Source organism: Sarcophilus harrisii, chromosome X (genome assembly GCF_902635505.1).
Source record: "Sarcophilus harrisii chromosome X, mSarHar1.11, whole genome shotgun sequence".
In the NCBI taxonomy this organism is placed as follows: domain Eukaryota; kingdom Metazoa; phylum Chordata; class Mammalia; order Dasyuromorphia; family Dasyuridae; genus Sarcophilus; species Sarcophilus harrisii.
In genome coordinates this window covers 82,143,701-82,167,029 of record NC_045432.1, presented here as the reverse complement: position 1 = coordinate 82,167,029, position 23,329 = coordinate 82,143,701, and the positions used below count along the sequence as shown (strand labels likewise).

General features: G+C 50.6%; 2 protein-coding genes across 13 annotated transcripts; both read left to right on the top strand.

Annotated features, from left to right (window-relative positions):
- Nucleotides 1-876: 876 nt before the first annotated feature.
- CDK20 (cyclin dependent kinase 20) lies at nucleotides 877-17,836 on the top strand. Of its 6 annotated transcripts, XM_031944778.1 has the most exons (9): nucleotides 877-951; nucleotides 2,392-2,505; nucleotides 12,786-12,974; nucleotides 13,204-13,325; nucleotides 13,508-13,570; nucleotides 13,684-13,807; nucleotides 13,893-14,048; nucleotides 15,984-16,086; nucleotides 16,834-16,949. In XM_031944778.1, the coding sequence occupies exons 1-8, from the start codon at nucleotides 877-879 to the stop codon at nucleotides 16,083-16,085; spliced, it is 945 nt and encodes a 314-aa protein (XP_031800638.1). In that variant the 3' UTR covers nucleotide 16,086; nucleotides 16,834-16,949. The 6 variants fall into 6 exon arrangements, with proteins under 6 accessions (XP_031800638.1, XP_031800635.1, XP_031800637.1 ...); XM_031944775.1 differs by lacking the exon at nucleotides 15,984-16,086 and having other exon boundaries at nucleotides 16,834-17,836; XM_031944777.1 differs by lacking the exon at nucleotides 16,834-16,949 and having other exon boundaries at nucleotides 15,984-16,506.
- On the top strand, nucleotides 17,517-23,292 carry GATA1 (GATA binding protein 1). Of its 7 annotated transcripts, XM_031944766.1 has the most exons (8): nucleotides 17,517-17,608; nucleotides 17,695-17,916; nucleotides 18,160-18,222; nucleotides 19,257-19,502; nucleotides 21,627-22,025; nucleotides 22,137-22,285; nucleotides 22,373-22,498; nucleotides 22,790-23,292. In XM_031944766.1, the coding sequence occupies exons 4-8, from the start codon at nucleotides 19,295-19,297 to the stop codon at nucleotides 23,120-23,122; spliced, it is 1,215 nt and encodes a 404-aa protein (XP_031800626.1). In that variant the 5' UTR covers nucleotides 17,517-17,608; nucleotides 17,695-17,916; nucleotides 18,160-18,222; nucleotides 19,257-19,294; the 3' UTR covers nucleotides 23,123-23,292. The 7 variants fall into 7 exon arrangements, with proteins under 7 accessions (XP_031800626.1, XP_031800630.1, XP_031800627.1 ...); XM_031944770.1 differs by lacking the exon at nucleotides 17,517-17,608 and having other exon boundaries at nucleotides 17,661-17,916; nucleotides 21,627-21,974; XM_031944771.1 differs by lacking the exon at nucleotides 17,517-17,608 and having other exon boundaries at nucleotides 17,662-17,916; nucleotides 21,627-21,974; nucleotides 22,140-22,285.
- The last annotated feature ends 37 nt before the right edge of the window (nucleotides 23,293-23,329 follow it).

The following is a 23,329-nucleotide window of genomic DNA, read 5'->3' as shown; positions in this document are numbered from 1 at the left end:
GGCTGCTGGGAGGAGGTTGGAGGTGGCTCGGGCCGGGCCGGGGCGGCCAGGCGGGGCCGGCCGGGCCGGGCCGGGAGGGAGGGGAACACGGGGGGAGGGGGGGGGGGGGGAGGAGGTGGGCGGGCCTCTTCCCTTTGGGGTGCACATCCGGGCCCGTCCGGGAGGCTCGCCGGAGTCTTTTGGGGTGCCTTGGGCCCGGGGCCGCGGGTGGCGGACCTTCCGGGAGGGGAGGATCCCGGGAGGAGGCTCGGGATCCGCACCAACCCGAGAGAAGAGGGAGCCCCCAGCCCACGGAGGAGCCCCCGGACGCAGCCATAACGCCTGCCTGGGGAGCTGAGCCCAGGGGGGGCTCTTAGGGCTGGGGGCTCCAGCGCTTCCCAAACTGACGGAGGAGAGGGCATGTGGCGGTCCCGGATCGGAGCCTGGGATGGTACTTGCCGAGGCCAAGAGGGCTTCCCCGAAGAGGTGGCGTGAGCTCTCGCCTTTGAGGGGAAAGCCCCAAGGGGTGCGGGCGCCGAGCCATCTGTCGGGCTGGAGGAGGGGACTCACGTCCCCGAGGGCTCCCTGGAAAAGGCTGTCCAAGCTCACGGTGAAACGGGGCCTGGTGAGAAGCGGCTCTGGGGGTGGGAGGGCACATTTGGGAAGGGCGGGGCCTTCAGCGCTTTGCAGCTGGTAAAGGGTCCCTGTGAAGGCTAAGTTAGCAAGGGCTGCCCCAGCAGACGGACAAGGGGGGGGGGAAAGGCTGAGGGACTAGGGGGCTCCAAGCCCAGCTGGGGGGTGGGGGGGCTTTGGGCCAGAGAAGGAGAGACCCCCCACAAGGGGAAGGAAGGAAGCCCAGGGTCACTAGGGCTCGCCTCCCTTATTCCACGTTGGACCATGGACCGACAGCATCCCTTGGGCCGGATAGGTGAAGGGGCCCATGGCATCGTGTTCAAGGCCAAGCATGTGGAGGTGAGTGGGGACCAGGCTGACGCAGGAGGCAAGCAGCTGTCCTTGTAAAGAGATCCCTCGGTGTGCCCCCACACCGTTCCCCCTTGTGCACTCCCTGTAAGCGATCAGCCTCTTGGGGCTCATCTTCGTCCTCTGGTGTCCTTTCCTCGCCTCCTTCGTGCTCCCCCTCTTTCCAGTCCTTTGCTCTCTGTTCCTCGCTCTCTGGGCAGCATCTCACTCTCATTTCCTCCCTTGGGTATTTCCTGCCCGTCTCTTTTGGAGCGCTTCCCTCCCTTCCCCTGCCTTTCCATCACCTTCTCTCCCTTGCCCACGGCTCCCTGTTCTCCGCGGGTCACCTGGGCCCTCTCCTTCTCTCTGGGCTGGTGCCCCGTGCGGCTGACTCGGTGCCACCTCCGGCTGCCGTCACTATCTCGGACAGTAGATCTGCACCCTTCAACCGCTACTGGATTCCCTCCGGGCCTCCAAAGGGCCTCCAAAGTGCCTCCCCGGGCAGAAAACGGACACTGGGAGCTTCCCAGCTCTCCCTGCCCTCCGTTCTTTTGAACATCTTGATTGCTGGATGGCCTCCAGTCACTTGCCCGATCTTGTCGGGTCCGCCTGACGGCATCTCTCCTCTCCCACTGCCCCCCACTGGTGCAGGCGCCCGGGCTTTCCCTCCTCCCCTGGGCCATCCTCCCTTCACCCCGCAGAGCAGGTCTGACCACATCGCCCGCCCTCCTGGCCCACGTGGTTTCCCCTTACCTCCGGGATCAAATCTGAAACCCTCGGGCATTCCAAGCCTTTCCCACAGCCCATCCCTCCCTCCTTCCTCTGGGGCCCAGTAAGAGCTCGGCTTTGTTGGTCTGTGAGCCACGCCCGGCCTCCTCTGCTTCGGTGCAACTCTGGCTCTCCCTCCCTCCTTCCTCCCCGGGGGCCTCTCCTGAGCCCTCCAGGTGGCTCTCTACCCTTGAGGTGACCCCAGGCTCACTTTGTAGACATTTGCCAGCCACAAAATGCCCGTCTCTCTAGAGAACGTAATCTTGGAGAGGCCAGGGGTGAATCTGGTTTTATCTGAGTTGTGCTGGGGGCAGGCATGACCCCATAATATGGGGTCATACATGAAGCCCTCAGCAAATGCTTATTGAATGTCCAGAGATCTGGTTCCTTGACTGAATGTGGCTGAATCTGGAGTCAGAAAGACCCATCTTGCTGAGTCCTAATTTCATCTCAGACATATGACCCTGGCCAAGTCTCTTCACCCTGTCTGCCTCAGTTTCCTCACCTGTCAAATGAGCTGGAGAAGGAAATGGCAATCCACTCCAGAGTCTCTGCCAGGAAAACCCCCAATGGGGTCGTGAAGATTAGAACATGACTGAAGCACGGCCACCCGGTTTCTCGGCCTTTCCTTTGCCCTACCTGCCTGCCTCAGGCTCTGTGTCTGGGGGTGTCTTTCTCTCCTAGACCGGGGAGACGGTGGCTCTGAAGAAGGTTGCCTTACGACGGCTGGAGGACGGCATTCCCAACCAAGCCCTGCGGGAGATCAAGGCCCTCCAGGAGATCGAGGACAGCCAGTATGTAAGTCACCTCCTCCACCTCCCTTCTGGTCCCATTCACTCTTCTGGAAACTGGGGGCAAGCCTTAAATTCATTCCGGGGCTAAGTCTGGGCTCCTGGAATCACGGAGCTCAAGAGAAAACTTAGGTGGCTGCAAAGTGCCCTCAGGCCTCAGCTTCCTGGGCCCCAAGGATGAGCCCCAAGCAGCATTGGCTCTTGGGGTTCCCTGTTCAGTAACATCAAGAGGGGGTTCACAGGAGTCAGGAGAGCTTGGGTTTCATGTCTTGCTAAGTGCCCAGGAACCTGGATCCTCATTTTGGAACCAAAGGGGAAAAAAGGGGGAAGGGGAAAAGCACATTCTGGGCCTTTTTTTTTTTAAAAAAAAATGGGGGGGAAAAGGGGGTTTTTGGGCCCCGGGGGCCCTTTTTTCCCCCCCCCCTTTCCCCAATCTTCCCGGGCCCGGGATTTCCCCCTTTTCCTTTTTTTTTTTTTTTTTTTTTTCCCCCCTTTTTTCTTCTTTTTTTTTTTTTGTCTCTTCCTTTCCTTTTTTCTTTTTTTTTTCCCTTTTTCCTTTTTTTTTTTCTTTTTTTAAAAAACCCCCCCTTTTTTTTTTCCCCCCTTTTTTTTTAAAATTTTTTTTTTTTTTTTGGTTTTTTTTCCCCCCCCCAAATTTTTTTTTTTCCCCCCCTTTGGGCCCCCTTTTTTTCCTTTCCCCCCTTTTCCCCTTCCCTTTTTTTTTCCCTTTTTTTCCCTTCCCTTTTTCTTTTTTTTCCCTTTCCTTTCCCCCCCTTTTCCCCTTCTTTTTTTTCCCTTTTTTTTTTTTTTTTCCCTTTTTCCCCCCCCCAATTCCCTTTCCTTTTTCCTTTCCCCTTTTTTTTTTTTTTTTATTTTTTTAATTTTTTTTTTCCCCCCTTTTTCCCCCCCCCCCCTTTTCCTTTTTTTTTCCCTTTTTTTTTTTTTTTTTTCCCCCCCAATTTTTTTTTTCCCCCCTTTCCCCCCCCTTTTTTCCTTTTCCCCCTTTTCCTTTTATTTGGAACTTTTTCTTTCCCCAATTTTTTTTCCCCAATTTTTTTTTTCCCCCTTTTTTCCCTTTTTTTTTTTTTTTTCCTTTTTTCCCCTTTTTAATTTTTTTTTTTCCCTTTTTAATCTCTTTCCCCTTTTCCCTTTTTTCCCCCAAATTTTTTCTTTTTTTTTTTTTCCTTTTTTTTTTTTTTTTTTTCCCCTTTCCCCTTTTTTTTTTCCTTTTTTCCCCCTTTTTTTTTTTTTTTTTCCCCCTTTTTTTTCCCTTTTTTTTTTTGGTTTTTTTTTTCCTTTCCCTTCCCTTTGGGTTTTTCCCCCCTTTTTTGGGCCTTTTTTTTTTCCCCCTTTATTTTATTTTTTTTTCCCCTTCCCTTTTTTTTTTTCCTTTCGGGGTTTTTTAAATTTTTTCCCCCTTTTTTTTTTAAATTTTAAAATTCCCCCTTTTTTGTTTTTTTTAATTTCTTTTTTAAAAATTTCCCGGGGTTTTTTTTTAAAAATTTTCCCCCTTTTTAAATTTTTTTGGGTTTTTCTTTTTTTTTTTTCTTTCCCGGAAATTTTCCAAGGGCCCCTTTTTGGGCCCCGGGTTTTTAAATTTTTTCCTTTTGGTTTTTTTCCCGAATTTTTTTTTTAATTTTCTTAACCTTTTTAAAAAATGTTTTTTCCCCTTTTAATTTTTAAAATTTTTTTTTTCGGTTTTTTGGTTTTTTTCCCCCCCTTTTTTTCCCTTTCCTTTCCCTTTTTTTCCCCTTTTTTTTTTTTTTCCTTTTTTTTTTTTTTTCCCCCCTTTTTTTCCCCTTTCCCCCCCCCCATTCCCCCTTTTCCCTTTTTTCCCCCTTTTTTTTTTTCCCTTTTCCCTTTTTTTATTTTTTGGTTTCTTTTCATTTTTTTCTTTTTTCCCCCCTTTTTTCCCCCCCCCCCCCTTTTTTTCCCTTTCCTTCCTATTTCCCTTTTTTTTTTTTTCCATTTTTCCCCTTTCATTTTTTTTCCCTTTTCCCTTTTTAAATTTTTTTTTTCCATTTTTTTTTTTCCCCCCCCCCCCTTTTCCCCCCCCCCTTTTTTTTTAAATTTTTTTTTAAAATTTCTTTTTTTTTTTTCCCCCTTTCTTCCTTCCCTTCCCTTTTTTTTTTTCCCCCCTTTTTTTTTTTTTTCTTTTTTCCCCCTTTTTTTCCCCTTTTCCCCTTTTCCCTTTTTCCTTTTTCCCCTTTCCCCCCCCTTTTTCCCCCCTTTCGATTTTCCTTTTTTTTCCTTTTTCCCCTTTCCTTCTTTTTTTTTTTCCCTTTTCCTTTTTTTTTCCCCCTTTTTTTTTTTTTTTCCCCCTTTTTTTTTTCTTTTTTTTTAATTTTTTTCCCCTTTTTTTTTTTTTCCCCTTTTCTTTTTCCTTTTTCTTTTTTTTTTTCCCCCGGTTGGCCCCCTTTTTTTGGTTTTTTTTTTTAAAAACTATGCCCTTTTTTGTTTTTCCCTTTCCCCTTCCCCCCCCCTTTTTCCCTTTTTTTATTTTTTTTTTTTTTTCCTTTTCCTTTCTTTTTTCCCCCCTTTTTCCCCCCATTTTTAATTTCCTTTTTTTTTTTTTTTTTTTTCCCCCAAAACCCTCCTCCCTTTTTCCCCCCCCCCTTAAATTTTTTTTTTCCCTCCCTTTTTTTTTTTTTTCCTTCCCCATTTTTTTTTTCCCTTTTTCCTCCCTTTTTTTTCCCCCCCTTTTTTTTCCCCCTTTTTTTTTTTAAATTTTTTTTTTTTAATTCCCTTTTCCCCCTTTTCCTTCCCCCCCCCCCCCTTTTTTTCCCCTTTTCCTTTCCCCCTTTTTTTTTTCCCCTTTTTCCCAAATTTTTTCCCTTTCCCTTTCTTTTTTTTTTTTTTCCTTTCCCTTTGGTTTTTTCCTTTCCTTTTCCCCCCCTTTTTCCGGTTTTTTCCCCTTTTTCTGGTTTTTTTTTCCCTTTTCCCCCTTTTTCCCCCCCTTCCCCTTTTTCCCCCTTTTTTTTTTTTCTTCCTTTCTTTTTCCCTTTTTTTCCTTTTTTTTTCTTTTTTCCTTCCCCCCTTTTTTTTCCCCCTTTCCCCCTTTCTTTTTCCCCCCTTTTTTTTTTCTTTCCCTTTCCTTTTTTTTTTTTTTTATTTTTTCCTTTTCCTTTTTTTCCTTTTGTTTTCCCTTTTCCAAATTTTTTTTTTTTTCCCCTTTTTCCCCCCTTTTTTTCCTTTCCATTTTTTTTTTCCCCCTTTTTTTTTTTTTTAAAATTTTTTTCCCCCCCTTTTTTAAATTTTTTCCCCCATTTTATTTCCAATTTTTTCCCTTTTTTTTTTTTTTCCCAAAACCCTTTTTTCCTTTTTTTTTTCCCCTTTTTCCCCTTGGGTTTTTTTTTTCTTTTTTTTTTTCCCCCCCGGGTTTTTTTTTTTTTCCCCTTTTTTTTTTTTTCCCCAAAAAACCCCAAATACCCCCTTTTTCTTGGTTTTTTCCCCCTTTTTTTTTTTCCCCCCCCCTTTATCTTTTTTTCCTTTCCCCCTTTTCCTTTTTCCTTTTTTTTTTTTTTTTCCTTTTTTTAAATTCCTTTTTTTTTAAAATTTTTTTTTTTTTGGGTTTTTTTTAAATTCCCTTTTCCCCCCTTTTTTTTCCCCCCCCCCTTTTTTTTTTTCCCCCCCTTTTCCTTTTTTAATTTCCCCTTTTCCCCTTTTTTTTCCCTTTTTTCCCCCCTTTTTTTTTTTCCTTTTTCTTTCCTTTTTCCCCTTTTCCCTTTTTCCCTTTTCCCCCTTTTTTTAATTTTTTTTTTTTTGGTTCCTTTCCCTTTTTCCCAATTTTTTTTTTCCCTTCCCCAAATTCCTTTCCCCCCTTTTTTTTTTTTTTTCCCGGCCCTTTCCTTTGTTCCCCCTTTCTTTTTCCCCTTTCCCTTTTTTCCCCCTTTTTTTTTTTCCCTTTTTCTTTCCCCTTATTTTTCCCCTTTCCTTTTTTTTCCCAAATCCCCCCTTTGGGTTTCCCCCCCTTTTTCCCCTTTTTTTTTTTAAAACCCTTTTTTGGGGTTTTTTTTTTTTCCATTTCCAACCCCTTTTTTCCTTCCCCCTTTCCCTTTTAATTTTTTTTTTTATCCCCCTTTTTTTCCTTTCCTTTCCCTTTTTTTCCCCCCGTTTTTCCCTTTTTTTTTCCTTTTTTCCCTTTTTTATTTCCTTTCTTTTTCCTTTTCCTTTCCTTTTTCCCCCCCTTTTTTCCCCCCCCCTTTTTCCCTTTTCCCCCCTTTTCCCCTTCCTTTTCCCCTTTTTCCCATTCCTTTTCCCCTTCCCTCTTTTTCCCCTTTCCCCCTTTTTTTCCCCTTTTTTTTTTTTTTTTTTCCCCTTTTTTATTTTTTTTTCCCCTTTTTAAATTTTTTTTCCCCCTTCCCTTTTTTTTTTTTTTTGTTTCCTTTCCCCTTTCCTTCTTTTTCCTTTCCTTTTTTCCCCTTTTATTTTTTTTTTTTTGTTTTTTTTTTTTTTTTTCATTTTTCCCTTTTTTTTTTTTTTCCCTTTTCCCTTTTTTTTTTTCTTTTTCTTTTAATTTTTCCTTTTTTTCCTTCTTTTCCCTTTTTTTTTCCCCCTTTTTTTGCCCTTTTTTTTTTTTTTTCCTTTTTTTTTCCCCCCTTTTTTTTTTTCTTTTTTTAATTTTTTTTTTTTCCCCCCTTTTTTCCTTTTTTTTCCTTTTTTTTTTTTTCCTTTCCTTTTTTAATCCTTCCTTTTCCCTTTTTTTTTTTCCCCCCCCTTTTTTTTTTTTTTTTTCCGCCCCTTTTTTAATCTTTTTTTTTCCTTCCCTTTTAAATTTTTTTTTTTCCCCCCTTCCTTTTTTTTTTTCCCCCTTTTTTTCCTTCCTTTTTTTTTTTTCCCCTTTTTTAAAATTTTTTTTTTCCCCCCTTTTTTTTTTTTTTTAAATTTCCTTTCCCCTTTTTCCCTTCCCCCTTTTTTTTTTCCCCCCCCCCTTTTCCTTTTTTTTTTTTCCCCCCCGGTTTTTTTCCCCCTTTTTTTTCCCCCCTTTTCCCCTTTTTTTTTCCCCCCTTTTTATTTCCAAATTTCCCTTTTTTTCCCCCTTTTTTTTTTGTTTAAATTTAAACCCTTTCTTTTTCTTTTTTTTTTCCCCTTCTTTTTCCTTTTCCCCCTTTTTCCCCCCCCTTTTTTTTTTTTTTCCCTTTTTTTTTCCTTTCCTTTTTCCCCTTTTTCCCCCTTTTTCTTTTTTTCCCTTTTTTTTTTTTTTTCCCCCTTTTTTTTTTGGAATCTTTCCCTTTTTTCCCTTTTTTTTTTTTTTTTTCCCCTTTTTTTTTTTTTTTTTCCCTTTTTACCCTTTTCCTTTTCCTTTCCCAATTTTTTCCTTTTTGGGGTTTTTTTTTTTTCCCTTTTTTTTTTTTTCCCCCCTTTTCCCCCCTTTTCCCCCCCCCTTTTTTTTTTTTTTTCCCCCCTTTTTTCTTTCCCTTTTCCTTTCCCTTTTTAAATTTTTTCCCCCTTTTCCCCTTTTTTTTTCCCCCCCTTTTTTCCTTTTTTTCCCTTTCATTCCCTTTTTTTTTTTTTTTTTCCCTTTAATTTTTTATTAAATTTTCCGGTTTTTTTTTTTTAAAAATTTTTTTTTTAAAAAACCCCTTTTAACCCTTTTTTTTGCCCCCCTTTTTTTTTTTATTTTCCTTTTTTTCCCTTCCCCCTTTTTTTTTTTTTTCCCTGGCCCGAACCCAAATTTTTTTTTTTTCCTCCCTTTTTTTTCCCCTTTTCCCTTTCCCCTTTATTTTCCCCCTTTTTTTTCCCTTTTTCCCCCCTTTTTCCCCTTTTTTTTTTCCTTATTTTTTTTTATTTTTCCCTTTATTCCCCTTTTTCCAATTTTTTTTTTTTTTTTTTTTCCCTTTTTCCCTTTTTTTCTTTTTTTTTTCTTTTTTTAACCCCCTTTTTTCCTTTTTTTCCTTTCCTTTTTTTTTCCTTTTTTTTTCCCCTTTTTTTTTTTCCCTTTTCCTTATTTTTCCCCCCCCCCTTTTTTTTTTTTTTTTCCCTTTTCCCCTTTTTTTTTTTTTTTTCCAATTTTTCCCCCCCCCTTTTTTTTTTCCCCCCCGGGGCCCCTTTTTTTTCCCCCCCTTTTTTTTCCCCTTTTTCCCTTTTTTTTCCCTTTTCCCTTTTTTTTTCCCTTCTTTCCCCCCTTTTTTCCCCCCCCTTTTTCTTTTTTCCTTTCCCCTTTTTTTTCCTTTTTTTCCAATCTTTTTTTTTTTTTTTTTTTTTGATTTTTCCCTTTCCTTTTTCCCCCCCTTTCCCCCCCAAAATTTTCTTTCCTTTTCCCCCTTTTTTTTCCCCTTTCCCCCCTCCATTTTTTTTTTTTTTTTTCCTTTTTCCCTTTTTCCCCTTTTGGGTTTTTTTCTTCCTTTTTTTTTTTTTTTCCCCTTTTTCATTTTTCCCCCCCTTTTTTTTATTTTTCTTTTTCCCCCTTTTTTTTTTTTTTTTTTTTTTTTCCTTTCCTTTTCCCTCTTTTTTTTTTAACCAATTTTATTTTCCCTTTTTTTTTGGTTTTTTTCTTCCCCCCCCTTTTTTTTTTTCCCATCTTTGGGCCCAATTCCCCCCTTTTTTTTTCCCCCTTTCCCCCTTTTCCCTTTTCCCCTTTTTCCCTTTTTTTTTCTTTTTTTTTTTTCTTTTCCCCTTTTCCATTCCCTTTTTTTTTTTTTTTCCCTTTTTTCCCCCATTTCCCTTTTTTTTTTCCCCCATTTTTTCCCCCTTTTTTTTTTTTTTTTTTTCCTTTCCCCTTTCCTTTTTTTTTCCCCTTTTTTTTTTCCCCTTTTTCCTTTTTTTTTTCCCCTTTAATTTTTTTTTTTCCTTTTTTTCCTTTTCCTTTTTAATCCCTTTTTTTTCCCCCTTTTTTCCCTTTTTTTCCTTTTTTTTCCTTTCCCCCTTTTTTTCCCTTTTTTTTCTTTTTCCCTTTCCCCCAATTTTCCCCTTTTTTTTTCCCCCCCTTTTTTTTCCTTTTCCCTTTTTTCTTTCTTTTTCCCTTTTTTTTTTTTTTTCCCCTTTTTCCCCCCCTTTTTTTTTTCCCCTTCTTTTTTTTCCCCCTTTTTTTTTCCCTTTTTCCCCTTTTTTTTTTTTTCCCCCCTTTCCCCTTTTCCCTTTTTTTTTTTCCTTTTCCTTTCCCAATCCTTTTCCGGGCCCCCCCCCCTTCCCTTTTTTTCTTTTTTTTTTTCCCCCCTTTCCTTTTTTTTTTTTTTTCCCCTTTTACCCCCCCCTTTTTTTTTTCCCTTTTTTTCTTTTTTTTTTTTTTTCCCCCCTTTTCCCTGGTTTTTTTTTTTTCCCCCAATTTTTTTTTTTCTTAAATTCCCTTTTAATTTTTTTTTTAATTCCCAAATTTTGTTTCCCTTTTTTTTTTTCCCTTTCCCCTTTTTCCCATTCCCCTTTCCCCCTTTTCCCTTTCCCCTTTTTTTTTAATTTCCCTTTTCCTTTCCCCTTTTTCCTTTTTTTTTTTTTTATTTTTTTTTCCCCTTTTCCTTTTTTTTTCCCCCCTTTTTTTTTCCCTTTTAATTTTTTTTTTTTTTTTTCCCTTTTTTCCTTCCCCTTTTTCCCCTTTTCCCCCCCCCCCTTTTTTTCCTTTTCCCCTTTTTTCCTTTTTTTCCTTTCCCTTCTTTTTTTTCCCCTTTTTCCCTAATTTCCCCCCTTTTTTTTTTTCCTTTTCCCCTTTTTTTTTTTTTTTCCTTTTTTTTTAACCCCCCTTTTTTTTTTTTTAATTTTTCCCCGGCCCTTTTTCCCTTTTCCCCCTTTTTTCCCCCTTTTTTTCCCTTTTTTTTTTTTTTTTTTTTTTTTTTTTCCCTTTTCTTTTTTAATCTTTTTTTTTTTCCCTTTTTCCTTTTCCCTTTTTCCCTTTTTTTTTTTTTTTTTTTTTAAATTCTTTAAATTTCCTTTTTTTCCTTCCTGCCTTTTTTTTTTTTTTCTTTTCCTTTTTTTTTTTTTCTTTTTCCTTCCCCCTTTTTTCCAAATTTTTCCCCTTTTTCTTTTTTCTTTTTTTATTTTTTTAATTTAAATTTTTTTCCCCCTTTTTTTTTATTCCCCCCCCTTTTTTTTTTTCCTTTTTCCTTTCCCCTTTTTTTTTCCCTTTTTTTTTTTTTCCCCCTTTTTTTTATCTTTTCCCTTTTCCCTTTCCATTTTCCATTTTCCCTTTCCTTTTTTTTTTTTTTTTCTTTTCTTTTCCTTTTTTTTTTTTTTTCCCCTTTTCCTTTCCCCTTTTTTCCTTTTTTTCCCTTTTTTTTCCTTTTTTTCCCCTTCCCCAATTTCCCCCCCCCCCCTTTCCCTTTCCTTTTCCTTAACCTTTTTTTCCCCTTTTTCCTTTTTTTCCCTTTCCTTTTTCCTTTTTTTAAAATTTTTCCCCCTTTTAAAATTTTTTCCCCCCTTTTTTCCCCTTTTTTTTTTTCCTTTTCCCCCCCCTTTTTTCCCCCCTCCTTTTTTTTCCCCCTTTTTTTTTTTCCCTTTTTTCCACCCCCTTTTTTTTTTTTTCCCCTTTTTTCCCCCCCCCCTTTTTGCCTCCCTTTCCCCCTTTCCTTTTTTTTCCCCCCCTTTTTTCCCTCCCCAACCTTTTTCCCCTTTTCCCCCCCTTCCTCCTTTCCCTTTTTCCTTTTCCTTTTCCCCCCCCCCCCTTCCCCCCCTTTTTTTTCCCCTTGGGTTTTCCCCCCCTTTTTTTTTTCCCCCTTTCCCTTTTTTCCTTTCCCTTTCCCCCCTTTCCTTTCCCCCCCTTTTTTCCCCTGTTTCCCCTTTCCCTTTTTTTTTTTTCCCTTTCCCCCTTTTCCCTTTTCCTTTTTTTTTCCCCCTTTCCCCCCTTTTTTTTTTTTTCATTTTTTTTTTTTCTTTTCCCTTTTTTTTCCCCCTTAATTTTTTTTTTCCCCCCAAAAACCCCTTTTCCCCTTCCTTCCCCCCCCCCTTTTTTTTCCCCCCACCCCTTTTCCTCCCCCCCTTTTTCCTTGGTCTTTCCCCCCTTTTTCCCCCCCCCTTTTTTTTTTTTTTTCCCCCCCCCCCTTTTTTTTCCCCCCCCCTTTTTTTTCCTTCCTTTCCTTCCCCTTTTTTTTTCCCCCCCCCCCCCCCTTTCCCTTTTTTTTCCTTTCCCTTTTTTCCCTTTTTTTTTTTTTTGGGGCCCCTGGTTTTTTTTTTCCCCCCCCCTTTTTTTTCCCTTAGGCTCCCCTTTTCCCCCAAACCAATTCCCCCTTTTTTTCCCCCCTTTTTTTCCCCCCTTTTTTTAAAATTTGCACTCATTGGTTCAGCGCACATCTCTTGGCGAACCATTGTCCGGCCAGCCTTGCCCTCTCTCCTCGGCCATTGGCAGCCATCACCTAGGGGCTTCTGGACGTCTCCAGCCCAGACTGACCTCATTGCCCCACTGGGCCTCTGGGCTTCCCCGAAATGGAGTCTTCTGGTTGGCATTTATGCTGTTCCGTGGCCTCCAGGCTTTGGGCCTTTGCCACTAAGAGCAGGAGAGGCCTTTCCTTGCCCACCTCCTTTTCCTTCCTTGCCTGCCACCTCCCCTGTGTTTCTTCCTTCGCATCAAGGGCAGGGGCTTTGGTCTGCCTTTCTTTGTATCCCCAGCACCTGGCACACAGTAGGTCCTTAAGAAATGTTTGTTGACTGACTGGCCGCCTTTTGCTTTGCTCTGGTTTCTTCTGGTCTATAAATCGAATCGATGTTTCCGTGCTGGCGCTGGGCGGAGGTGGACAGGGGCAGAGAACAACCATTTATTAAGAGCCTGCGAGTACCAGGCACTAGGTGCTAGGCACTGTGCTAAGTAACCGTGTCCCAATCACGCGATCCTCCCGAGCATCCTCGGAGGTCGGACCGGTCTCGTCCAGCGCCTTGCCAGCCTCACCCAGCCAGTAGGTGCCTGAGGCTGGTGCTCTGCGTACAGCGGGGCCCGGCTGCAGAGGGCTTCAATGCGCCCGTCTGTAAGTGGCTTTGCCTTAGTTGCCCTGAGTAGGTCGGTCTGTCCCTGGGCACCCGAGGAGCTCCCTTGCTTTCATCCCATGAAGCCTGGGGCATTTGATGCCTTTGCTTCTCGGCCCTTGAGATGATTCTGCGGACGCTGAGCCGCGAGCGCCCTTTGATGGAGGCCCAGGCCAGGCGGTCTTGAAGCACCTTTAGGCCTCGCACTTTCCTCAAGCCCAGGAAACAAGTCTGGGCTCGGGTCTGGCTGGATGATCCGGCAACACCTTGGGCCTCGATTTCCCAAAGATAATAAGAGAAGTCTGGTGGCAGGCGGGCTCGGGTGTAGCGATCCCTTCGGCCTTGATTTCCTGCCTTCTGTAAAACTCTCTAAGTGCCCTTATCAGGTGTCCCTGGCACCCACAGGTGGTGAAGTTGAAGGCTGTGTTCCCGCATGGAGCAGGCTTCGTCCTGGCTTTTGAGTTCATGCTCTCTGACCTGTCTGAGGTCATCCGGCATGGGAAGCGGCCTCTGGCCCCAGCTCAGGTTAAAGCGTACATGCAAATGCTGCTCAAGGGTGTAGCCTTCTGCCACGCCAACAACATTGTACACCGGGTATGGATACCCAGAGGGCCAGTGCCCAAGCTTTTTTGGGGGGATGCTGGGGTGGGGATGGGTGGGGCCGGGGGCAGGGAGCTCAGTTGAGCCTTGGCAAGGGGACCAGATGTTGGGCCTTAGACTTCTTTCTTCCTTTTTTCCTTCCTCCTCCCTTCTTCCTTGCTTCCTCTCTTTCCCTCCCCCCCCCCCCTCCTTTCCTCTCTTTCTTTCCTTCTTCCTTCCCCAGGACCTGAAGCCAGCCAACCTGCTCATCAGCTCCTCGGGCCAGCTGAAGATCGCCGACTTCGGCCTTGCTCGCGTTTTCTCTCACAAGGGTGACCGACTTTATAGCCACCAGGTGGCCACGAGGTACATGCCCAAGCCTGGTGATAGGGGCAAGTGTGAGCGAGTCGGGGGGGGGGGGCGGGGGGAGCAGCATCAGTTGCGGACTTGGGGTACGAGGCATTTGTCGGCGCGCTTCTTTAGCCCCATCGGGGCCGCCACCTTACCCCCCTCTCGAGCGCTAATGACGTTTCCTCCCTCGGCTGCAGGTGGTATCGGGCTCCAGAACTTCTGTATGGAGCCAGGCAGTATGATGAGGGTGTGGACCTATGGTAAGGCATTGGGCGAGAGGAAGAGGCCTCGAGCAGGGCCAAGCGGGGGCCCAGGAGGTGGCGGCTGGCTGGTGGGCCACAGTCGCCCGATCCGCATCTGCTCTCGCCCGCAGGGCCGTGGGCTGCATCTTTGGGGAGCTCCTGAACAACTCCCCTCTTTTCCCCGGGGAGAATGACATCGAACAGCTGTGCTGTGTCCTGCGGGTCCTCGGGACCCCCAGCCCTCGGGTGTGGCCAGTGAGTAGCAGGGGGGTGGGAGGGGGCTTCCACCAGGCCATCGCCAAAGCCCCATAATTCCCGTGTCCCTCCGGTCCTTCCCCAGGAGATCACTGAGCTCCCAGATTACAACAAGATCTCATTCAAGGAGCAGCTGCCCTTGCCCCTGCGCGAGGTGCTGCCCGAAGCCTCCTATGAAGCCCTCCTGCTCCTGAGTCGCTTTCTCGTCTACCCCCCTCGAAGTCGGATCCGGGCCAAACAGGTATCCCCCTCCCCTCTCCCAGGTGCACCTCCACAGGCTAAGAGGAAGCGGACCCGACTTCCCCCTCCTCGGGGAGCCCCCTCCCATCTCCAGCCAGATAGTGACCGTGCCTCCCGGGACTGTCCTGGGGACACAGATGAGAGAAGCCGTCAGGGAGCTGACTCCCCCTTCTCTCCCCACCCCCACTCCCCCACCCCCGGTACACAACCCGCACAGGGCGGTTGTTGTGCAGTCATTTTTCAGTCACGTTTCATGGCCCATTGGGGGTTTTCTCAGCAGAGATCTCGAAGCGGTCGACCGTTTCCTTCTCCGGCTCCTTTTACAGACGAGGGTACTGAGGCAAATAGGGTGAAGTGACTTGCCTAGGGTCACACGGATAGTAAGGGTCCAAGGTTGGATTTGAACTCACCACGATGAGTCTTGCAGATCCCCAGGCTGCTGTTCTAGCCGTTCTAGTGCCACCTAGTGGCCCACGTAGATCAATAAGTACAAAGAACTCGGGCTCCTGGCAGCTCTGAGGGAGCCTCGGTAGGGAGCAGTGCCCGGACCTGCATGACCGGCCTCGGGGGTCTGCAGCACCCCAAAGGCCAGTCTCAGTGACGCGGGCTGAGCGGAAAGACTAGAGGAAGGGAGCTCCCTGCGGAGCCAAGGCTTAGCTAACCGGCCAGTGGCCACGGCCCAAGAGAACCCAGGGGCGGAACTTTGCACCCCACTGGCCGGGGCCGGGGGGGACTGAGCCTTCTCCGCCGGGACTTTGAGATGCACAAGGGACACCTAGGAGGAGATAGCCAGCCGACAGCTGGTGGTGTGCCATCTGACTGGAGGCCCAGAGAGGCCAGGGATTTGGAAATCACCTGTGTCCAAATGGCCAAGAAGCTCCTACTCTGTGCGAGGCCCCATCCCACGGGAGCACCCACGCTTGGGGGGCAGAAAAGGAGCGAGAGAAGGCTACTGCGAGTCTGATTGTGAGGGACTAAAACCGGGTGGGGCCAGAGCTCGTGACCTTTGGAGATGTACAAAAAGAGAGATGGGGGGGGACCAAAGGGGGGGGGGCCGGAAGGAGTGATTCCATGGGACTTCCTGGAGCGGAGCGGGAGAGGAGAAAGTAGGGCAGGCTTGGCAAGGAGACGTGGAGAAACGTGGGAACTCCCCAAAGACGGCCTTGAGTTTCCTCAGCCAAGAAGGGAGTGAGAGAAGGGAGTGGCCGCTAGCTGTGGCGAAGGCCCAACGGGGGCGGGAGAACGGGTCCTTGGGGCGGCCCCCACGGGCACGGCTGGGCCAGGGGAGAGCAGAGAGCTCAGAGGGCTTGGAGGCCAAACGGCGGCAGGCACCACACTCGAGAACTCGGGGCTGAAAAGAGGCACGGGAGGGGCCCCAGTGTGAACGGGGCAAGGAGTGAAGGGCCTGGAGATCAGTGGGCAGGCGGGACCTAGAGAGCTGCTGATGGGGCCACCCAAGGCCAGGGCCAGGGGAGGGCCCACAGAGCTGCCTTATGGGAACACTGTGATTGGCTGGCATAGGATACTTTCTGTTACTACTGCTGGTATGTGAAAGGAAGCCGAGCACAACTGGGGGGGGGGAGATAAGGAACAGAACTGTTACAGAAGGACCCCCGCCCAGCTCCGGCCCGGGGTGGGCTCCGCCCAGGCCTCCCGCTTCTTCCCGTGTGACAGAGATGCCTGTTCTCCTCTCCCCCGCCACCCACACCAGCCCCAAACCTCCTTTAGAAAGCTACTTTGCTGGGGAGTGAGTTGCTAGTGATGGGAAGGCAAGGCAGGGGGAAGGCGGGAAGGGGGAAGGCGAGGCAGGGGGAAGGCGGGCAGGGGGAAGGCGGGCAGGGGGAAGGCGAGGCAGGGGGAAGGTGGGCAGGGGGAAGGCGAGGCAGGCGGCCTGGTCGGCCCTCTGGAGTTAAGGATTCCCCTTCCCCTGGCCAAGGAACGTGATCCGAGGCCCCAGCAGGTTGGCACATCACATCTGGAAAGAGGAGGTCACAGGTGCTTTGAGATCAGAAGAGGAAGAGTATGCTTCTGGCTTTAGGGTGAGGAAATAGCATCTTAGCAGAGGCTCAGAACTGACAGACGACCCCATGAGAGACCCGAGTGGATCTGCTTTGATACATGGAAGGGTTCTCGGCTTTACGGTCCGAAGCCCTGGGTTCAAATCCTGCCTCTTGTTAGGACCAGCTGGGTGCCCTGAGGCAAGTCCCTCAGTCTCAGAGGCTGCTGGCCGCTCTAGAGGGCTGGCTCGCCTCCGTGTACTTAAACAAGGTAACTCAGAGCAGACCACCAGAGGCTCGCCAAGCTTGGGGGCCTTAGTGGACCTGTTTTACCAAACAGCTAGGAGTGGGTTTCAGCTGTCCTTGACTAAGGTCCCGGTTGATGTCCGATCGGATCCTGTTTCGTGCCCTTGGGGGGCCTGCTTTAACAAACAGATAAAAATTGCTTACTGTCCAAACGTTTGCACGTCTCCTTCACTTAAGTCAGCAGGGGGCCCGCTTTAATGGACACCTCGGAGGAACAGTCCCCTTGTTTCTCTTTAACTGAGCCCGGGGCTTGATAAAAATCTGCCGGCTTGCCACAGCGCTCAAAGGGGAACCGTTTCTCCCCCCTGTCGCCACCCCCACTCCCAGTTTTTTGTGTCGGGTGAATTCGGCCAGCCTTTTCTCTGAAGGTGGAGGAAGCGGCGCCCACTGGGGAACTCACGAGGGAAGAAGCCGGGGACACGGGGTGAGGCAGGACTGGGCTGGGCCGGGCCACCCCTTCTCACTCCCCCCACGTCCCCACAGGCCCTGCTACATGAGTACTTCTTCCGAGCCCCGCTGCCAGCCCACCCCTCAGAGCTGCCCATTCCACAGCGTGGGGGGGGGCCCGGCCCCAAGGCCCGACCAGGCCCTCCTCATGTCCACGACTTCAGGGTAGAGCAGCCCCTGGCTGAGTCGTTGCCAGATCCGGAGCTGATTCGGCCCTACCTCCCCGAGGGATGAGCCTCCCACTGCCCTGGCCTCCACCCAGCTCTGCCTGGCCCCGAGAGATTGCCTTATCTGGGCACTCCCAGCTGCTCCCCCTGGCTTTCCTGCGGCCAGGGTGGGAGGGGACTCAGGCGTCCGGCTTCCCTCCCTCTGGAGGTTCAGGAGAACAGACTTCTAACCTTGGCTGTGCCTCAGTTTCCCTAATAACAATAAACACTACATTGGACTCCAAAGGCAGGGTCAGTGGGAATATTCAGAGTGACTGGCAAATGGGAAGAAGGCCTCAGTTTTCCCAGATGTGACTTGGCCTTGATTCCCACCTGTCCTGTTCTCTGCCCCCGGAGCAGGGGGACCGAGGTGCCACTATTTGGGGGGGAGGGGGAGAGAGCAAGACGAACGACTTTCCCTGTCACACGGGCCGAAAGCAGGGGGTGAGGGGTGTAGACGGGGCCGGGGAGGCCCCAGTATCCGCTCTCTTTCCCCCAACCTCCTGTGGGGCTGCTAGTTGCCTCAACCCCAACAGCCGAGGTCCGGCCCTCCATCTGATAAGACTTATCAGCAGGCCCCAGCCTTGGCCCAGCGGGGAGCTGGTGTAAGTGGGGGGGAGGGGGGAAGGGGAAGGGTGTCCCTCATCCTCCCCAACATCTTAGTTTGGGCATCTGCCCCGGTATATCATAGGCCTTCTTGCCAGGACCTAATCTGACCCCCACACACTGAATAACCTAAGGGAGAGCAGGAGTGACAGAGGGAGAAATGGAGGCACACGTGAGCTCCGGGACTACGATGAACTAGAGACCAGCCGCCCCCCCCCCCCTCCGGGGCTGAGAGGAGAGGAAGGCGCCGGGTCCAGGCCGTTCTGGAGCGCTGGCGACTGAGGCTCTGAGAGACCCGCACGGAAAGGTGGGGCAGAGCTCGGGGAGCAGGAGACGAGCAGTCGGAGAAGCCTATGGGCTGGTGGGGGGGGTCCGTGACGGGCGGGTGACGAGGGTGCCCCTGGCCATCTAAGCCACACTCAGGCGCTGGTGCCAGCAGGGGGCGGTCCCAAGGCTGGGCCCCTTCTCCCCCCCCCCACCCCCTGGCCCCGCCTGTAGCCACAGCAGGAGGGGGGTGTGAGGGAGGGAGACACTGTTGTCTTGGTCGCAGCCTGGACCCTGAGGAGATCCAAGAGAGACTGCCCCCCCTCCCTCGGCCTAAACACCTGCTCAGGTCAGTGCCCCCGAGCCCCGTCTCATCCTCCCAAAGCCCTGACGCTGTACCTTTGAGTTCCCCCCCCCCCAGCCATATTTGAGGGGCTTGAACTCCAACCTGGGTTCCTCCTCCAACTCTTGCTTCTCTCCCTTAATTCTATCTCCGGGCCTTCCGATCCCCTCTCATCCCTCCTCGGGCTCCGTACCTCGTCCCCTCCAAATTGCATCATTGAGGGGCCTGATCTGACCGACCCCCAGAGGCCCCCGAACCCAGTCTCCAAACCTGCCCTGCCCGAGGGTCCTCGGCTCTTATTTCCTCGCAAAAAATCAAGCCTGTATCTGACCCCCCCCCCAATCTTCCAAGTTAAAAGCCATTCTGTCGGGGTGGACCATACCTGGCTGCACTGGGCCAAGCTGGGCCGGGAGCCGGCTGCCCGGCTGGGAGCTGGCTGCCTGGAGTCCCCCGAGCCTGCTGGGAACACACTAGCCCCGAGCTGCTGATAAGAGGCTTTCATATCCCCCAGTTCTGAGATAAGGGTTATCTCTGCTTTGGGGTGATAACTGGGGGAGGGCCGGCCGGAGGGTACAGAAGGAGCTCCCACTCTGGGCCTGGAGGGTCCAAGAGGGAGATGAGAAAAGAAAAATGGCTGGGGGGGGGGGGAGTGGGGAGGGCTGGAGAAGAAGGAGCCTCTTTCCCTGTCCACCCCCCCTTCTATTCTCGGTCTCCCCGGGGCCAAGAGTGCCCCCCCTCTTTGGCCCCCCCTCTGCCCAAGCGTGTGTGTGTATCTATGTGTGTTACCTGTGTAATGTACATATGTGACCTAACTTGTGTATGTGTGTATCTAAAGCGTCCGTATCCCAATGTGTGTCTATGTGTGTGTGGCCGTGCCCGGACCCCGCAGGCAAGCACGTCCCGTGTGTGAAGCCCAAGGCTCTGGGCCCACGGAGGCCCACTTAGTTGGGGTAGGGCCCGGACCGTGGCTGGGAGAGGACCCGAGGACCGCGCTTAGGAAGGTCTCTCGGGACTGACGATCCTGCCCCCCCCCCCCCCAGGGAGGACACTGCTTCTGCCGCAACCGTCGGGGAGCCCCATGGATTTCCCGCCCGGCCTGGGGGAGCCAGAGGCCCTGGCCTCTTTCGCCGAGCCTACCTTGCTGTCCCCGTCGGCCTCCGTCAGCGCCACTGAAGAGCCGGGAATCTTCTTCTCAGGGCCCGAGGGGGCCGATGCCGGCGATGCCGCCACCGCGCTGCCCTACTACCATCGGGGGCCGGCTGCTGATGCTTACAGACACTCACCAGGTATCCTGGGGGGGGGGCAGGGAGGGCTTTGGGCTGCCATCTTCTCTGATCCTGTGGTTGAAGGGTGATACTGGTGATGCCAGCTGACGGATCACATCGTGTGATCACAGCACGAGCACTCGATGCCATGCCTGGTGCACAGTAGGTGCCATAGAAACGCTCCTTCCCTTCCCCGTCAGCAGTCGGCCCCGATCTTCCATATATGGCGTGGAGCACCCTTCCTCTTCCTCCCCAACCAGGTCAGCTCGGTATTAGGCAAGCTTTCGTTCAGTGGGCAAGGATGTTCCCGAGCCGAGCCCGGGGTCAGTGCCAAGCAAGATAGTGGTGTGCCCTTACGGCAGCTCTGGGAAGAGGGGGTCGCATTAAAAATAAACAGAAAAGCCCGGTGCAGGCGGGCAGGATTTTAAGGCCCGCCTTAGGAATTTACATCTTTGTCTCTGGAACAGGGAGCCGCAAGGTCAGGCCGGCAGGGAGGGCCGGAAAAAGGCCAGGGGGAGGCAGGGAGACCCGTGAGAAGGCTGTGGGGGTCAGGGTCCTGAGTGAAAAGTGTTAGTGGGAGTGAAATCAAAGTGCTGGCTATGTGGACATGGGGTAAAGGTCCAGATCTGCCTGGCACCTGCCTGGTTCCGAGAGGAAGGCCAGAGAAATCGGTGTGGGGGAGGAGGCAGACACCCGGGACCTTCCTTGGCTTTGGCGAGATGAGAGTGCCTTCGGGGGCAGACAAAAGCTTGCAGGGCAGAAGCCCCTGAGTGCTGTTTTGCCCACACTGACGCTGAGGAGATGTGCAAGTGGGGAGAGGCTGCCGGCACGTGATTGGAAGGATGGGACCAGGAGAACGGTTCTGACTGGAGGGCTGCATCTGGGGGGCATCTGCTCACGGGTTAATATACCCAGGAAGCAAACCTTCTGGCGGGGGGGGGGGGCAAGCCAGGAGAGAAAAGGGTCTGGGACTAGGGCTTTTGGGGGAAGGAGGCGGGCAGGAGATGGAGAGCGATCAGTCTCAGGAGACTGAGAAGGAAATCAGATAGCGAGAACATCGATGAGTGAGGGCCAGGAGATAATTTCCAAAAACTGCCAAAAGATCACGAGGCCTGAGAAAGAGCAGTTAGGGTATACTGATCGTCGAGCACAGGGAGCCAGCGTCAAGCCTTTGGGATGCCACGCACTCTTAAAAATAACTGGGGCTGTGCCAAGGATGGGCTTTGATACAGGCTCCGTTGATAATTCCGTTCTTAGATCCAAAAATGTCTCGGTATTCTCGTAGACTTGTTTTGCCTTGTTGGACCCCCCTGAAAAGGGGCTCTGGGACCCCGAGGAACTGGAGAACTAGTGACGGCTAGCAGTTGGACTGGCAAGCAGATGGCAGGGGCTAAGGGGTCGGAACGGAATGGAAGCAGCAAGTGTTTGGTGGGGATTTTGTGACTACGTTGTGTTTTGTTTTTTTCCCAGTTAACAAGTCTTTATTTTCTCTCCCCTCCTCCCCCCCATGGGAAAAGGAAACTCCAAACAAAAAGCTTGGAATGGTTCTGACACTGGCCACAGGTTCTGTAGCTTCAGGTCTTGGTACCTAATCCTAACCCTAACCCTAACCCTACTGCAGCTTCTTCTCCCAGATCAAAGGGGTGATTAGAAAGCTCAGTAAAGTGGGACAGGAAAGCCTCCATCGGGGCGAGGGCTGAGGCTGGATCTCAAGGGAGCTGCTTGAGCAGAAAGGATGTGTGGAGGAGCTGCTGAAGGGAGTTGGGATCAGGGAACGGGCAGTTTGGGGCACCGGGCCAAGGCGTGCCATCGCTTAGCCGCCAAGCGTTTCTCGAGGGTTGGCCGAGATCACGTGCCCCCTGCGTGTCTGCCCTTACTGCCTTTTCCCCAGAGGCTTTCCACATGCCAGGCAGTGTGCATGTTGGATCTCTCTGTCCCTACTCTGACTGGCAGCCATGCTGGGAGTCACAAGTAATATCGGGGTCCAACTAGCCCAGCAGAGGACTCCCTAGAGACACTGAATGGGGAGAGAGCCCTGAGGTCAGGAGTCCCCGGTTTCCAGTGCTCTGGCTCTCACCCGCTGGCGACGAGACATTAGGGACCCGGGGCCTGACCGTCACGCCCTTCCGTTACCTCTCCTTGCAGTATGCCAAGTGTACCCAATTCTCAACTGGATGGATGGAGGGCTCGGGGGAGCCCCCTACGCGGCCACAGGTTGGGCCTATGGGAAGGCAGGGTTGTACCCGGCCTCTGCCCTGGCCCCGGCTGTTCGAGAGGCCTCTCCACAGCCACCTCCTGAGGGCTCTGATGTGAAAGGGAGCCCAAGGGGCTTCCTGGAGACCTTGAAGACAGAGCGAATGAGTCCAGACCTGCTCACCCTGGGTGTCCCAGCAGCCGTGGGGCCCTCCCACTATGTGGCAGCCAGTCCTCCTGACTTCACCACTGCTGCCTTCTTCTCACCTGCCGGAAGCCCCCTCTCAGTGGCAGGTGGAGGTAACGCCTACTCTCCGAAGCTCCGTGGGGCGCTTCCCCTGTCTCCCTGTGGTGAGGACCCAGACTCGGGTCGGGAGGGACGCTCAAGGGGAAGAAAACGGTCCAGGGGCTTAGCTGGGTCAGCTTTCACTTTCTGTCCAATTTCTTGCCTTTCCTCCCAAGCAGAGGCCAGAGAGTGCGTGAACTGTGGAGCCACGGCTACCCCGTTGTGGCGTCGAGACGGTACCGGGCACTACCTGTGCAACGCTTGCGGCCTGTACCACAAGATGAATGGACAGAACCGTCCCCTCATAAGGCCCAAGAAGCGCCTGGTGAGGAGGGCGGGCCTCGGGGCCGGGGAGGTGAGCAGAGGGCAGCGGGGCAGCAGGGACCTCACCCAGCCCCTGGGCTCTTTCCAGATTGTCAGTAAGCGAGCAGGTACCCAGTGCACCAACTGCCAGACGACGACGACGACGCTGTGGCGGCGCAATGCCAGCGGGGAGCCCGTGTGTAACGCTTGTGGTCTCTACTACAAGCTGCACAACGTAAGCCTTCCCCCTCCCCGCCCCCCCCCACCCCTCCTCCCAGGCCGAGGACCTTCCGGGTTTGGGTCCATGAGAGAGGGCTCCGGCCTTAGGGCTTGCCCTTTTGCAGGATAGTTGGGCTGGGGGGCCTGGCTGACTTGGGGGGGGAGGGCTGGGCCGGGGAATTTCCAAAACCTCGGCCTTTCCTCCTGGATCGCTGAGCTGGGGGGAGGGGAACGAGAGGAGAAAACCCATTCTCCGGGGGTGTCTCTTTTCCGGGTACCAGAGCCTCTGGGTTTGTCTCGCCCCCAGGTGAACCGGCCGCTGACCATGCGCAAAGATGGCATCCAGACCCGGAACCGCAAGGTGTCGGGCAAAGCCAAGAAGAAGGCCCGGGTGGGCCAGGCCCTGATGGCCGCCGGGCAGGGGACTGCGGCGGCGGCGGCGGCTGCGGTGGCGGCGGCCGGCCCCGGGGACCTGGCGGCTGAACCAATCTACCCGAGCCTCGGGCCCGTGGTGCTCTCAGGCCACATGGCCTCAGTAGGGCACCTGGTCCCCTTCCCCGGGCCTGCGGCCCCCCTGCTCGGGGGCACGGGCGTCCCCTTTTCTGGGGCCGCGGGGGTGGTCTCGGCCCTGGGCTCTTGAAGAAGGCGAAGGCGGCAGGCACGCCCCGCCTTTGGCTTTGGCCTAGGCCGAGGCTGCTGCTGCGGTAGACCACGCTAGGCCCCGCCCCTCCGGCCCTAAGCCCTTTCTGATTGGGCCTACTCGCTCCCTATCCTGTGGCTTGACGACAATAAACTTGTTGCTCCCCCACCCGGGCTGGCTTTTTATGCGTGCGTGCGTGCGTCAACT